Below are 15798 nucleotides of genomic sequence, written 5' to 3' on the forward strand. Positions count from 1 at the left end.
CACACACGCACTCACTCACACAGGGAGAGAGAGCATGGGGGGGACTAAGACTGAGCAGCTCTTCTCTTTCTAAATTTATCAAAGGAGAGCAGAGAGGAGAGCACTCTGTGTGTGTGTGTGTGTGTGTGTACGGACACACACACTGGACACACACACACACACACACACACAGGAGCTCTGCTTGCTACAGTAGCAGAACAGTTTATGCTCAAAGATAAAGATAGTGAGATCTTACAGGAGTTAGTATGCACTGTTATCCAACTTGCTAAGAAAAAGACAGACAGACACAGAGAAATCCAATCAAACCAGTCCTTTCAGCTGACTGCAGTCAATGCAGGCTTTAAATCAAGCTTTATTTATACAGCACATTTCAGACATGGAATGCAACACAATGTGCTTTACAGGAAAAAACAAACAATGTGTTTTTGTGAAATGTTTACTACACAAAAAACATAAGAGGATTAAAAACAAAAGAATAACAAAAACTGATGACTAAAAAGCACCCAAAAGTAAAGCAAAGCAAAAAATATGTATTTTAAGATCTCTTTTTAAAATGTCCACAGTTCCAGCCCTGCTTGTAATAAAAGCATGGATGAGTCCCTCTGTATCAGACTAAGAGAGAAACGGCCGCACCTTGGCAATGTTCCTGAGGTGATTAAAAGCTATTTTGGTCACATTCCTAATGTGTGATTCGAAATTGAGTTCAGAATCTAAAATAACACCTAGGTTTTTCACCTGGTGTTTTATCTTTATTGCCCGTGAATTAACATGTGCGGCCAGAGACAGTGCGCACCGAGGAAGAGAGGCCACAGACAGACAGAGCTGAAACTTTACTGCTTGACATGTATGATGAAATCCTGGTTGAGAATGAAACGACTGAACAAATGAACAACGAAACAGCACAGCAAGTAAGTGAAAGTTGTCCGGGTTTACGCTGGGCCAATTGTGAGCCGCTCCTATGGGACTCCCAATCACAGCCGGATGTGATACAGCCTGGATTTGAACCAGGGACTGTAGTGACACCTCTTGCACTGAGATGCAGTGCCTTAGACCGCTGCGTCCGTGTGTGTGTGTGTAACTATTTAACTATACTAGAATGCTTGAAAGGCCACAAAAAAATGTAATATCGATTATCAGTATCGTTTTGTTTTGGGCAAGGGAACTATTGGATATCGGTATTGGCCAAAAATGTAATATCGGTGCATCACTAACTGTAAGTGTTGTTATTGTGAAGTGGAAAACGTCTAGGAGCAACAATGGCTCAGCCTGCGAAGTGGTAGGCTACACAAGCTCACAGAACAGGACCACCGAGTGCTGAAGCGAGTAGCGCATAAAAACCGTCTGTCCTCGGTTGCAACACTCACTACCGAGTTCCAAGCACAAGAACTGTTCGTCTCGAGCTTCATGAAAATGGGTTTCCACAAGCCTAAGATCACTATGTGCAATGCCAAGCGTTGACTTCAGTGGTGTAAAGCTTGCCGCCATTGGGGGAAAGGGGGATACCTAGTCAGTTGTACAACTGAATGCATTCAACTGAAATGTGTCTTCCACATTTAACCCAACCCCTCTGAATCATAGAGGTGCAGGGGGCTGCCTTAATCAACATCCACATCTTCAGCACCCAGGGAACAGTGGGTTAACGGCCTTGCTCTGGGGCAGAATGACAGATTTTTACCTTGTCTGCTCAGGGATTTAATCCAGCAACCTTTCAGTTACTGGCCCAATGCTCTAAGCACTAGGCTACCTGCTGACTCTGGAACAGTGGAAACGCATTCTCTGGAGTGATGAATCACGCTTCACCATCTGTCAGTCCGACAGACAAATCTGGGTTTTGGCGGATGCCAGGAGTACGCTACTTGCCCAAATGCATAGTGCCAACCGTAAAGTTTGGTAGGAGGAGGAATAATGGTCTGGGGCTGTTTTTCATGGTTAGGGCTAGGCCCCTTAGTTCCAATGAAGGGAAATCTTAACGCTACAACATACAATGACATTATAGACAAGTCTGTGATTCAAACTTTATGGCAACAGTTTGGGGAAGGCCCTTTCCTGTTTCAGAATGACAATGTCCCTGTGTACAAAGCGAGATCCATACAGAAATGGTTTGTCGAGATCGGTGTGGAAGAACTTGACTGGCCTGCACAGAGCCCTGACCTGAACCCCATCAAACACCTTTGGGATGAATTGGAACGCCGACTGGAAGCCAGGCCAAATTGCACAACCTCAATGATGTTCTTGTGGCTGAATGGAAGCAAGTCCTGAGGCAATGTTCCAACATCTAGTGGAAAGCCTTCCCAGAAGAGTGGAGGCTGTTATAGCAGTAAAGGAGGGACCGACTCTATATTAATGCCCATGATTTTGGAATGAGATGTTCGACAAGCAGGTGTCCACATACTTTTGGTCATGTAGTGTACCTCAGTCTTGTCTCAGTTTAGCTGGAGGAAGTTGTGAGCCATCCAAGTATTTAAATCACTAATACAGTCTAATCATTTATTTGTGGAGCTAAAATCCTCTGGTGACACAGAAATGTAAAGTTCCGTATTGTCCGCGGAAAAGTGAAAATCAATGCTATGCTTTCTGATATCGCTGCCAAGGGGGAACATATATAAACTAAACAGTACTGGACCAAAAATCAAACCTTGTGGAATGTCACATGTTACATGTATGTTCTATTAGTTATATTCACAAAGGGTGACAAAACTCTTGACCGGTTAGTAGGTCCTAAACCAATTTAGAACAGGACCAGAGAGGCAAAGCCACCTCTCCAGTCTATCCAGAAGGACGTCATGGTCAACAGTGTTGAATGCAGCACTTAAATCCAAGAGTACAAGGACAGAGAGCTGTTTGGCATCTGTATTGGCTCTAAGATAATTTACCACTTTAACTAAGGCTGTCTCTGTGCTGTGGTGGGACCGAAAACCAGATTGGATTTTTTTTTTTTTAAATACAGTTGGCAGTTAGAAAATCATTTTGCTTTTAGAAACCAATTTCTCCAGAATTTTGCTTAATAATGGAAGGTTAGAAATTGGCTGAAAAATGGCTAAAAGCTGAAGAATCTAGATGACTTTTCTTCAGAAGGCATTTCACCACAGCAATTCTTAGTGCAGTGGGGAAAGTGCCTGTGGACAAGGAGTGATTAACAATAGCTTGCACTTCTTCAGATATGCAATTAAAACCTGTTTTGAAGAAGGTGGTGGGGATAGGATTGAGAAGGCAGGTAGAATGCCTAAGTTGTGATATTACTTTCCTGAGCATGTCTGTGTCAACCAGGGAAAATAAATCCATAGTGCCTCTGCGTGGTAGTCTTGGGCACGTATCATCAAACTCCTCAGCAGGTCTTGCTTGACTGATAACAAACTTTAGGCTGGGTATCTTATCTCTCAAATATGCCGCAAACTCATCACATTTGGAGGAAAGTTCACACAGATTTGCGGGGGTAGGCTTTATCAGGCCATCAATTGTCAAGAGGAGAACTCTCAAATTATTATTAGTTTATAAATGTTTAGAGCGCATTTTTAGAGCACTACTTCACTGCTCTGGTATCCCTGAGGGGGGCGAGGAGCGCATGGAGGGACTGAACCATCCCTTGCCTTTCTGTATGGAAAACTTCCTTATTGATTGCAGCAGTGTGTACGTGTGTGTGTGCTTGAGTATGTGTCAGTTAAATCTATGGGTCCTTCGTGTCCTCCCAATCAGAGGTAGATGGTGTTAGATGATGGCAAGTGGCAATATCGCTGTTTCTCAACGTCATTCTCAGTGATGGAGGGGTTTCTGTGTCGTTTGCGCTTGACCTTCGACCTATTGATTTGTGGGTAAAAGGGAGAGCAGTCCAGAGACAGGTCGAAAGCCATCACCAACACTCTTAACCAGAGAATCCTGGAAAGAGAAGAGTAGTGCAATCTGAACTACATTAGATGGATAGATGGGGGTAGATCAATGTGAGTACACTTACTGTTTTAAAAGGCGAGAGGGAGAGAGGAGTGGGGACTGTGAAGACAGTCTTGTTCCATGTTCCATCCCAAATGGCTCCCTATTCCCTTTATAGTGCACTACTTTTGACCAGGGCCCATGGGGAATAAAGAGCCATTTGGGACACAGCCAGGGACAGAAGAGTGGGAGGAGAGAGAGAGAGAGAAAGAGAAGAGGTAAAAGTCACCCCCATGCCCCTGCGGTTTCCATAGTGATAAGGTCAGAATTTTATGGGTATGGGGGGCCACTTTTGAGGAATGCCTTCGCTCGCACACACACACTTGAACAGATGAAGAAGGATACACACACCATGTACAAAAAGAAATACACACACACACACACACACACACACAATTTAAAAGACAAAGGCAATCCAATTGAAAAAAATAACTATCAGGGATTTTTCTGGGTCAAAATGGGACTGAGGTGGTGGGCATGGAGGGGTTGTGGTAACTGTTGCGGTCACCCTCCTGTTGGCCACAGGCCAAAATGTAGCTGTTTTAAAGCTAATTTCTTGCAATTCTACACATTTTTACATGTGGCGGAGAGAAAAAGTTGCAGTTTTAAAGCTAATTTCCTGTTCTACACATTTTGCCATGGCTTATGCTATCCGAGTGACTCAAATGTTATAACAAAATAAATGGGGGCACCATGCCATGACAAAAATACTCCTGAATGTGACATTTTGGGCATTTTAGATTCCCCCTGACTGTCTAGCTTTTATTTTGATGATTATTGGTTCTCAAAGATGATTTCATTTAAAAATATTTAGGTCCATTATCTTTTATACATACTTTATATCTGCTTTTAGTCGTTTAAGTTAACACTGAAAGTGTTTTTGCTGTTTGGAAATAGGCGGACTGAAAAAACACACGCAGAAGAAACCCTGTGGATCTCTGTCACCATCGTTAATGACCTTACGTAGAAGTCAACACACCCTCACTCATGCACACATTCACTCACGCACACACATACCTTAGAAGAGCCATGGGATTTTTTATCTGCTCATATATTCACAGTAAGTTGACATGCACAGACAAGTCTCAAGTCCTTGTAATCATTGTAATCACCAACAACACTACTGTTGAAATGAAACAGATTATCATCAACGTTGAGCGATGGACTGAACAAAGCCAACAAGGTCAAAGGAACGTTAGCCTAGAGACTGGTGCCTCTGTCACTGGCTGTATCCCAAATGGAACCCTATTCCTATACGCTCTGGTCAAAAGTAGTGCAAGATAGTGGCCCAAATTGCACCATTTTCCCAATCTCTTCGAATGCTGCCTCTAATCAGCCTTACAGGGGTGATGCGTTTGCCCCGAGCATCCTGTTAAAGCCAGGGTTAAAGAAGGCTAATATCAGAGCCATGTTTTTCTCCCAGTGCAGTCCCAGCCACGCTGGAGCCTTGTGTCGTAAGGTGACGGTCAATTATTGGTCCTGCGGGCAACAGAGCAGTTTGTGTGTAGTGTAGGTGGACTCTGCTAAGCATGCTCTGTAGGGTAGGTAGGTAATGATGTGAGGGGCCTTGTCAGCTCAACCTTCAAGCCTCCATTCATCTCTCTCTCTCTGTCTCTCTCACAAACACATACACACAAACAAGGACACATGCATGCACGCTTACTAACGCGTGCAGTGCCTTCAGAAAGTATTCATACCCTTCGACTTATGTCACATTGTTGTGTTACAGCCTGAATTCAAAATAGATAAATATTTTTTTTAAATTCCACCCATCTACACAATACCCCAAAATAACAAAACATGTTTTTATAAATTTTTGCAAGTTCATTGAACATTACGTATATATTTAATTTACATACAGTTGAAATCGGAAGTTTACATACACCTAAGCTAAATACATTTAAACTCAGTTTTTCACAATTCCTGATATTTAATCCTAGTAAAAATTCCCTGTCTTAGGTCAATTAGAATCACCACTTAATTTTAAGAATGTGAATTGTCAGAATAATAGTAGAGAGGATGATTTATTTCAGATGTATTGCTTTCATCACATGCCCAGTGGATCAGAAGTTTACATACACGCAATTAGTATTTGGTAGCATTGCTTTTAAATTGTTTAACTTGGGTCAAACATTTCAGGTAGCCTTCCACAACCTTCCCACAATAAGTTGGGTGAATTTTGGCCCATTCCTCCTGACAGAGCTGGTGTAACTGAGTCAGGTCTGTAGGCCTCCTTGCTCACACACACTTTTCAGTTCTGCCCACACGTTTTCTATAGGATTGAGGTCAGGGCTTTGTGATGGCCACTCCAATACCTTGACTTTGTTGTCCTTAAGCCATTTTGCCACAACTTTGGAAGTATGCTTGGGGTCATTGTCCATTTGGAAGACCCATTTGCGACCAAGCTTTAACTTCCTGACTGATGTCTTGAGATGTTGCTTCAATATATCCATATAATTTTCCTGCCTCATGATGCCATCTATTTTGTGAAGTGCACCAGTCCCTCCTGCAGCAAAGCACCCCCACAACATGATGCTGCCACCCCCGTGCTTCACGGTTGGGATGGTGTTCTTCAGCTGGCAAGCCTCCCCCTTTTTCCTCCAAACATAACGATGGTCATTATGGCCAAACAGTTCTATTTTTGTTTCATCAGACCAGATGACATTTCTCAAAAAAGTACGATCTTTGTCCCCATGTGCAGTTGCAAACCGTAGTCTGGCTTTTTGATGGCAGTTTTGGAGCAGTGGCTTCTTCCTTGCTGAGCGGCCTTTCAGGTTATGTCGATATAGGACTCGTTTTACTGTGGATATAGATACTTTGTACCCATTTCCTCCAGCATCTTCACAAGGTCCTTTGCTGTTGTTCTGGGATTGATTTGCACCAAAATACGTTCATCTCTAGGAGACAGAATGCGTCTCCTTCCTGAGCGGTATGACGGCTGCATGGTCCCATGGTGTTTATACTTGCGTACTATTGTTTGTACAGATGAACGTGGCACCTTCAGGCATTTGGAAATTGCTCCCAAGGATGAGCCAGACTTGTGGAGGTCTGCAATGTTTTTCTGAGGTCTTGGATGATTTCTTTTGATTTTCCCATGATATCAAGCGAAGATCCACAGGTACACTGCCAATTGACTCAAATGATGTCAATTAGCCTATCAGAAGCTTCTAAAGCCATGACATCATTTTCTGGAATTTTCCAAGCTGTTTAAAGGCACAGTCAACTTAGTGTATGTAAACTTCTGACCCACTGGAAATGTGATACAGTGAATTATAAGTGAAATAATCTGTCTGTAAACAATTGTTGGAAAAATTACTTGTGTCATGCACAAAGTATATGTCCTAAACAACTTGACAAAACTATAGTTTGTTAACAAGAAATTTGTGGAATAGTTGAAAAACGAGTTTTAATGACTCCAAAAAGTCTTTGTTAGCTTTCGACTTCAACTGTAAGTATTGACACCCCTGAGTCAATACATGTTAGAGTTTTGCACACCTGGATTGTACAATATTTGCACATTAAAAAATTTTCAATTCTTCAAGCTCTGTCAAGTTGGTTGTTGATCAATGCTAGACAGCCATTTTTAAGTCTGGCCATAGATTTTCAAGCTGATTTATGTCATTACTAGAACTAGGCCACTCAGGAACATTCAACGTCATCTTGGTAATCAACTCCAGTGTATTTGGCCTTGTGTTTCAGGTTATTGTCCTGCTGAAAGGTGAATTTGTCTCCCAGTGTATGTTGGAAAGCAGACTGAACCAGGTTTTCTTTTAGAGTTTAGCCTGTGCTTAGCTCTATTCCGTTTCCATTTATCCTAAAAAAAACTCCCTAGTCCTTGCCAATGACAAGAATATCCATAACATTATGCAGCCACCACCATGCTTGAAAATATGAAGAGTGGTACTCAGCGATGTGTTGCGTTGGATTTGTCCCCAAACATAATGATTTGCATTCAGGACATAAAGCTAATTTCTTTGCCAAATTTTGGCAGTTTTACTTTAGTGCCTCATTGCAAACATGATGCATGTTTTGGAATATTTGAATTACATACAGGCTTCCTTTTCACTCTGTCATTTAGGTTAATATTGTGGAGTAACTACAATGTTGTTGATCCATCCTCAGTTTTCTCCTATCACAGCCATTAAACTCTGTAATTGTTTTAAAGTCACCTTTGGCCTCATAGTGAAATCCCTGAGCACGTTCCTTCCTCTCCGGAAACTGAGTTAGGAAGGACGCCTATATCTTTGTAGTGACTGGGTGTATTGATACACCATCCAAAGTGTAATTAATAACCACCGCGCTCAAAGGAATATTGAATGTCTGCTTTTTACATTTTTTACCATTCTACCAATAGGTGCCCTTCTTTGTGAGGAATTGGAAAACCTCCCTGGTCTTTCTGGTTGAATCTGCGTTTCAAATTCACTGCTCGACTGAGGGACCTTACAGATAATTGTACAGTGGTTGCTCCACTAAAAGTTTAGTGATTATGCTGCAGTACTTAGAGGTCATTTGTGGTTTAGTACGGTACCCTGCGTCACCACTTCATTGCTCCAGACCAGCGTAACGGGGAGTTAGAGCACTGATTATGCTTTTTGGTCTACAGTGTCTCTAACTGACAATGAATGGGCGACATGAACCTAAATAGAAACTGATATTTGTGCACGACTTCAGTATTACTTACTAAAACTGTTGTTACACTAAGATTTTTATTATTTTATTTTGTTCTGATTATTTTGCACTTACTGTAGTAGTGTAGCCCAGTCTTTAATAAAGACATGTTTTGGTTGTCCTGACCTGGACACCATGTACAGTATTATAATAGGCCACTATGGGCTATTAGCAGGACAATATACCTTTACCAACACCACTCTGTATTTTGATACTTTGTGGATGGGGCCTCCCCAGTGGTGCAGCTGTCTAAATCACCGCATCGCAATGCAAAATGAGTTGCTACAGATACCTGTGCCGGGCGCCACCGGGAGACCCCTGAGGCGGCATTCGGTTTTAATTTAGAATCCTCCAATCCTCTATATGTAACTATTGGCGGAGAGTCACGTCATATTTTTCGATATACTGTAGGCCTACCGTAGGAAACATGAGTCTCACTAGTGTTGAGTAATGTGCTGTTAAAAGTGGTGTAGGTTTTATTTAAAGGGCATATTGAAGTTAGAAGCAATAGGATTTGAAGCAATAGCCTACAACTATTTTAGCGCCATTTTGCGCTGTTCTGAGACAAGCATGGGGATTGGTCTTGATAAAATCAATGAGATTTTTATTTTCACTGAATCTTCGTTTGGGTATTGGTTAGACGAATATTATACAATTAGGGTGTAGAAATATTATGCTCTTAGTGCATCTTTTATTTAACTATTCAAGTCAGTTAAGAACAAATTCTTATTTATAAGGACAGACTACTCCTTCCTCCCCGTCGGGGAATTGAACCCCGGGCTCCCACGTGCCCGCACAACACGGGGATTCTTTAGCTAATAGCCAAGCACTGTATCCTACTCCCGCCCATCACGTTGTACAGTGCCATATTTTCCGTTCCATCCCAACGGTGGTTCGTTTTTCTTGGAATAGAAACACCATAATATTACTCAAATTAATTACGCAACATTTCTTAACCTCTTGACGGTCGCCTAGGATAGGGGGCGCTACAGCGATTTTTGAAAAAGAAATTGTGCCCATTTTAAACGGCCTCCTACTCAAACTCAGAAGCTAGGATATGCATATAATTAATACTTGTGGATAGCAAACACCCTAAAGTTTCTAAAACAGTTTGAATGGTGTCTGTGAGTATAACAGAACTCATATGGCAGTCAAAACCCCGAGACCGATCGTAACAGGATGTGGAATTCTGAATTGCGGACTCAACTTCAGCACCTTGCCTATAAATCACACCGTGAGCAATGGTTCATTGAGCACTTCCTATTGCTTCCACTAGATGTCCCCAGTCTTTACAAAGTGATTTGAGCCTTCTACTGTGAAAACTGAATGAATGAGACGCAGTGGAACGTGGTCACACGGAGAGGGCCATCACCATTATGACGCCGGCGCCCCTGTCTACCCTCCCCTTTCGAAACGTTTTGAAACACAATGCAATCGTCCTCCTTGAATCTTATTGGAGCTCTGGTTGAAAAAGTCCCTAAAGATTTATGTTATACAACGTTTGACATGTTTGAACAAACCTAAATTTAAAAAAAATTCATTTTGTTGAGAGAGAAGTCCCGCAGCCGACGGAAGTTTTGGAGCAGCCTTCAGAACGCGCTAACAAGAACAAGCTATTGGGACGTAAAGGATTAACTTTTTCGAACGAAAATACATTTGTTGTGGACCTGGAAGTGCTTTCTGATAAAGATAAAAGGTAAGGGATTATTGACAATAGTGTACAAGAGTAGATTTGATATGCGATTGTTCCAAGATGGCGCTGACCAGTATTGCTAGCCTATTTTTCTGAGTATCGCATCCCCTTTTATCGCAAAGTGTGATTACCCAGTAAAGTTATTTTTAAATCTGGCATTACAGGTGCTTTCAAGAGATATTCATCTATAAATCTTAGAATGACAATATTACATTTTAAAAATGTTTTCGAATAGTAATTTAGTAAATTGTAGCGCTGTTTCACCGGATGCATTTGAGGGAAAATAGTTAGTCAACGTCACGCGCCGATGTAAAATGCTGTTTTTATATATAAATATGAACTTTATCGAACAAACGAATGCATGTATTGTGTAACATGATGTCCTAGGTGTGTCATCTGATGAAGATTGTCAAAGGTTAGTGCTGCATTTAGCTGTTTTTTGGTTATTTGTGATGCATGTGGTTGGTCGGAAAATGGCTGTGGCTACTTTTACGATATACTCCTCTAACATAATCTGATGTTTTGCTTTTGCTGTAAAGCCTTTTTGAAATCGGACAACGTGGTTCGATTCAGGAGATGTGCATCTATAAAACAATATAACATAGTCCTATATTTGAAAAAATATATATATTACATTTTGTTATGGATTTTTCGCTGGATGTCCGTCCCCCGACCAGGGGTTAAAATCAGTCCCATATATTATGTTCTTACAAAAAAAGGTTTTAAATTCTCTAGCACAGCCACTATTGAAGGCTATGAAATGCTTCTCAAAGATTCCCTCTGGTAGTCAAACTAGCATGGTACCAGTGGTTGGCACATAAATAACGTGCCATAGAATTCTGCAGCACCACGCAAGCTGTACTGCAGTACGCTGCAACTTTTAAAGTACGAACCACTGTATGTGTGGTGTACAGAGATGAGGTAGTCATTCAAAAATCATGTTAAACACTATTATATTATAGTCCACACAACTTATTGTGACTTGTTAAGCACATTTTTACTCCTGAACTTATTAAGGGTTGCCATAACAAAGGGGTTAAATAGTTATTGACTCAAGACATTTCAGCTTTTCATTTTTAAATTTGTAAACAATTCTAAAAACATAATTCCACTTTAACATTATGGGATATTGTGTGTAGATCAGTGACACAAAATCTCAATTTAATAAATTTTTCATTCAGGCATTTTAAATGCAGTGGCAGCCACGATTTAGCAGTATAGGGGAAACACTGACGTAACACCCTGTCTCTAAGCCAGTGTTGGGACATTAAGCAGCTGCGCGTGGGGGGTGTTACCCCAGACTGAGGGTTGTCCCCTTTGCCCCAATTACCCAGCTGGGGGGTATGGGCAGACTGCCCTCTAGACCCTGCCCTTAAGAGTCCAACCCACCACTCTGTGTTTACATTATTTATCACATCATTAGTCTGCTCATAATTGACATAATTGTGAACAGACTGCTGACAGCCTGCCTTTGTTAGAGTTCCATGAAGATGTGAGGTGAACTACAGAGGAAAGGCTCTAGTCATAAGGAGACATTGGAGGAACCTGGGTTCTACAGGGGGCTAGACTAGTCGATTAGAGATATGGTAGAGAGATATGGAAGACCATCCCTCACCATAACCTCCACATGTGCCGATCTAGCCACATTTATAACGGAACCCAATCAGCAAAGCTAATTGAGACGAATTCTGTTAGCGATGGCTAATTGTGTGTCCCCAGAGCTCTGAGAGGAATGTCTGTTCCCGTCTCTGTTCCTCACCCGACCTCTATGCTAAACAGAACGCATTGGAGAACGTACAATATGAGAACCAGGGTTGGGGTTAATTCCACAAATTAAATTCTAATTAAATTCCCTCTCCCTGTAAATTCAATTCAATTTCTCAGGCTGGTTATGTCATTGTTCTAGTTATACTGTAAATATAGAAATACAAGTTGAAATATTTTTTTTTAAATCCTGCAGTCAATGTTTTATACTAAGTGCATTAATTCCATTAAAAATGGGAAATGTACACATATTGAATTATAATTCAATTCCAAAGATTAAATGTTTTTAGAATTCCAATTCAATTCCAATCCCATAACCTGAAGATTGTTGAAATTCGATGTTTTAATTCGACCTTAAATAATTCCACTGCACCCCCTCAACTCCGACCCCAAAAAGTATTTTGTGAACTAACACTTGCACTTTACTTTTTTTCCCACCTTACTAGCTCTAACTTTGCTGATAGCTACTTTATTGAGGAAAAATGTACTTATTATAACTGTGATATGGTTCTCCCAACCTAGCATTCTTAAGATGAATGCACTAACTAAGTCACTCTGGATAAGAGTGTCTGCTAAATGACTCAAATGTCAATGTAAACATAAATTCTCCACTTCATGAGTGAATTCAAGAATTTCTAATTAAATTGGAATTGACCCCAACTCTTGAGAACATATGACAGCACTATGAGAACTTGACGTGAACCTCATGATCCACGAATTCCACTTTCCAGGGATATATATATTGTATGCACAAGCTACAAACATTTGGTAACACCTGAAACAGTCAGTAGCCCAGTTTACTCAACAAAGGGGGCCAGTAAAACCTTTCTGAGCTCAGCTTGGTAGAAATGAGATTGTTATAACAGATATATAACGATTAATCAAAGGCGCCTTACCGAGGTAGAGGGAGGCATTCTCCTTCTTGACGTTGTCGTCCAGGTAGGTGGGTCCCAGGGTATAGATGGGCGTCGACCCCATACCCACCAGGATCTGTGCACAGATAAATAGCGCCACGTACAGGTTGTGTTCGTTACCCTCCTGGTCTCGGGGGCACGACGCCACATCCAAGGCATCCCGCCCGCTGCCGTTCCCGCTCTGGCACAGACCCTCGTGGCCCGTGGACGAGTTGAGCTCCTGGATCTGGTAGGGTGGTGAGATGAAGTGTGGCAAGGAGAAGAGAGCCGCCCCTACGGCTATGAACACCCCTCCTACCGCCAGCCAACGCGGCCTCTGACCCCTGCCCCCAAAGTAGGAGATGAAGACGACGACGAAGAGAGAGCCGATGTCAAAGCAGCTGACAAGAAGGCCGGACTCGGAGCTGCGGAGGCTGTAACGCTTCTCGATGGTGGTGATGACGCTACTCAGGTAGCCCGATACCATCAGAGACTGGATGAACGTCAGGTAGCACATGCAGAACAGGAAGCAGCGCGAGTCGGCCAGGATGGCTCGCACATACTTCCTGGCGGGTATACGGAGGAAGCGGGTTAAAGAGAAGCCTAGTTTCTTATCCCTGGCCCCAGTGGCCATGGAGCTTCTCAGCCCCACCAGGCTGGAGGCCGAGGGGGACTGGAGCTTGAAGTCTGTCAGAGAGGAGGGAGACTCTGCCTGGCTAGAGTCAGGGTCAGTAGGGGTTTGGGGATGGAGCTGGCTGCTGTGGTGGTCGGTGGCTGCTGTGGCCATGGAGGTTTGGGTTGTATGGACCAGACGTGGTTCCCCCAGCAGAGGCTCATCACAGCCTGACAGACAGGGCCCATTCAGGATGGGGAGACTCTTGGACTTGAAGCAGCTCCCTGTATCATGGGTCATGTACTGATACTGGTTCTGGAACTGTAGGACCTCACAGACCTCCAGGGAATCTGATAGGTCGGAGCCCGTCTCGTCGTTGTCTGATGACATCATTGTGTTTCTTGGGCTACTGAAGATAACTAAGGCTTGAGTATCACTGTATCTCAGTTTAGCTTATTTGGATCCCCATTAGCTGTTGCTCGGGCAGCAACTACTCTTTCTGGGGGCCAGTGTCTCAGAGTGGATAGCTAGAGCCACATTAGCACACAGTACTAGTGTGACTACTACTACTTCTGGGCAGACAGCAGTAGAAAGTACACTGCCCTGACAGTAGATATGGAGATGTGTGTTGGTGCTGGTGGGACTCTCTAGCTATGGACATGATTCAGCTGCATTGCTGCTTTGCTTTTATCACAAACATACTATGTATGCTCCTCATTTGGGCTAAAATAAATAAATAAAAATCTCACAAACAACTAACCAATACAGACAGCGCTATCTGGGTTGGATAGAAAAACATAACGTTTTTCAACTGTGTGATTCCAGCGAGCCAGACCGACCGTTATTTCTATGAAGTAATTCTGTTGACAGGCAACACGCAAGCAAAACACTAAGGGAACTATGTAAGCTATCTGAGATGTTTGGATTTGGAGACGATAATAGGTCCTTTGTATAGTTTTTTTTTCAGTCTTGTTTTTCTGGTCAGTGGTGATTTGATAGCTCTTTGTTTAGTTGTCACTGCATTATGTCCTCGTAGGGAAGCTCGTTTCTCTCTCTCTCAAACAGCTGAGCAGAATCCTACAGAGAAATGACAGCGGAGACAATTTACCACAAAAGCATTCACCTGACAGCACTTTGTGTGACATAAGCTGATGTAAGAAGGGCTTTATAAATATATTTGATTGACAAATACGCTACTCTACATGTATACAATGTTGTTACATTTGTTACATCTCCATCGTGGTTCGTCTTTCCTATATCCTACTGGCAACATTGTGTCATTTTAAAAACAAGTCATACGATATAGGTTACATATTCGATGAATAACGGTCAACAAGAAACAGTCATTTCTTACAAAACAAATCAACATAATGACGCCGAAAGTACAACCTGCCATAGCAAATCTCCCGTTCTGTCAAGCGACGAATTCAGAGAACAATGAAAAACACCACTGGTTGACGTTACCCATTCAGAAAATATAGGCTACATGATTTCAAGTAACTATTCCGACATACAACTGTAACCGTTCTTGAACCTAACTATTATGTTGACACCAAACTTCCAGACAATCTATTGAGAAAAGCGACCGTAAGATGCCATCGTTTACCGTATCGAGTCTCGATTCCTCGCGCAGGACCGAGAGACGGAAGTAGGCTGTTGTCTCCGACGCTGCCACTCAGTGAATGAGATTTCGGATGGTGTTGGGGAATAGGCTAATGTCAAGGGGCGAATTATTTTTCACGGAAGCGACCGGGATTTGTAGTCCTTCCGTCGCCATGCTCTCCCTTAATTTCCCTTACGTTCTGTCCAAACATGAGAAACACGTGGTGATTGTCTGCTCGAGCCTACACTGATTGTCGTGAAAACGAGACACGGAGCGTCAGAAAAGATGATGTATGTTTCGCTATAAATGTAATCGATTGTGTGGATTGTGAGACACAAAGTTCCAAAATGATTGGTCAGCCGCTCAGCTCATTCAGAACACAGCGTTACGATCGACAGCTGGGACCCTTGTTGACCCCACCGGGGATTGACTGCGGGAATGAATTGGCTATTTGCACAATCGCCTCTATTCTTGAAAGAACACCCTACTGCAGCCACTTATCCAGAAGCTGCATGGCATTTGAATTGAAAGTAAGGAATACTTTCAATTCAAACGCCATGCAGCTTGTAAACTCAATGTATGCGAATTAATTTTAAAGCTTTGCGTTTGCTTTTTGCTGCTGTAGTTTTCTCCATATAAA

The 15798-nt window shown here is 42.3% G+C and overlaps 1 protein-coding gene across 1 annotated transcript in view; it reads right to left on the minus strand.

Annotated features, from left to right (window-relative positions):
• The window catches only part of LOC115195681 (solute carrier organic anion transporter family member 5A1-like), a 95896-nt gene extending 80633 nt beyond the window's left edge, over positions 1 to 15263 (minus strand). Inside the window, exons 1-2 of the mRNA XM_029755803.1 lie at positions 15162 to 15263; positions 12946 to 14632 (exon numbers count right to left, since the gene is read on the minus strand). Coding sequence (XP_029611663.1) covers positions 12946 to 13948 — 1003 coding nt within the window. The 5' untranslated portion in view covers positions 13949 to 14632; positions 15162 to 15263. The remainder of the gene's footprint in view (positions 1 to 12945; positions 14633 to 15161) is intronic.
• Between the last annotated feature and the right edge of the window lie 535 nt (positions 15264 to 15798).

This window comes from Salmo trutta, chromosome 6 (genome assembly GCF_901001165.1).
Source record: "Salmo trutta chromosome 6, fSalTru1.1, whole genome shotgun sequence".
Classification (NCBI taxonomy): domain Eukaryota; kingdom Metazoa; phylum Chordata; class Actinopteri; order Salmoniformes; family Salmonidae; genus Salmo; species Salmo trutta.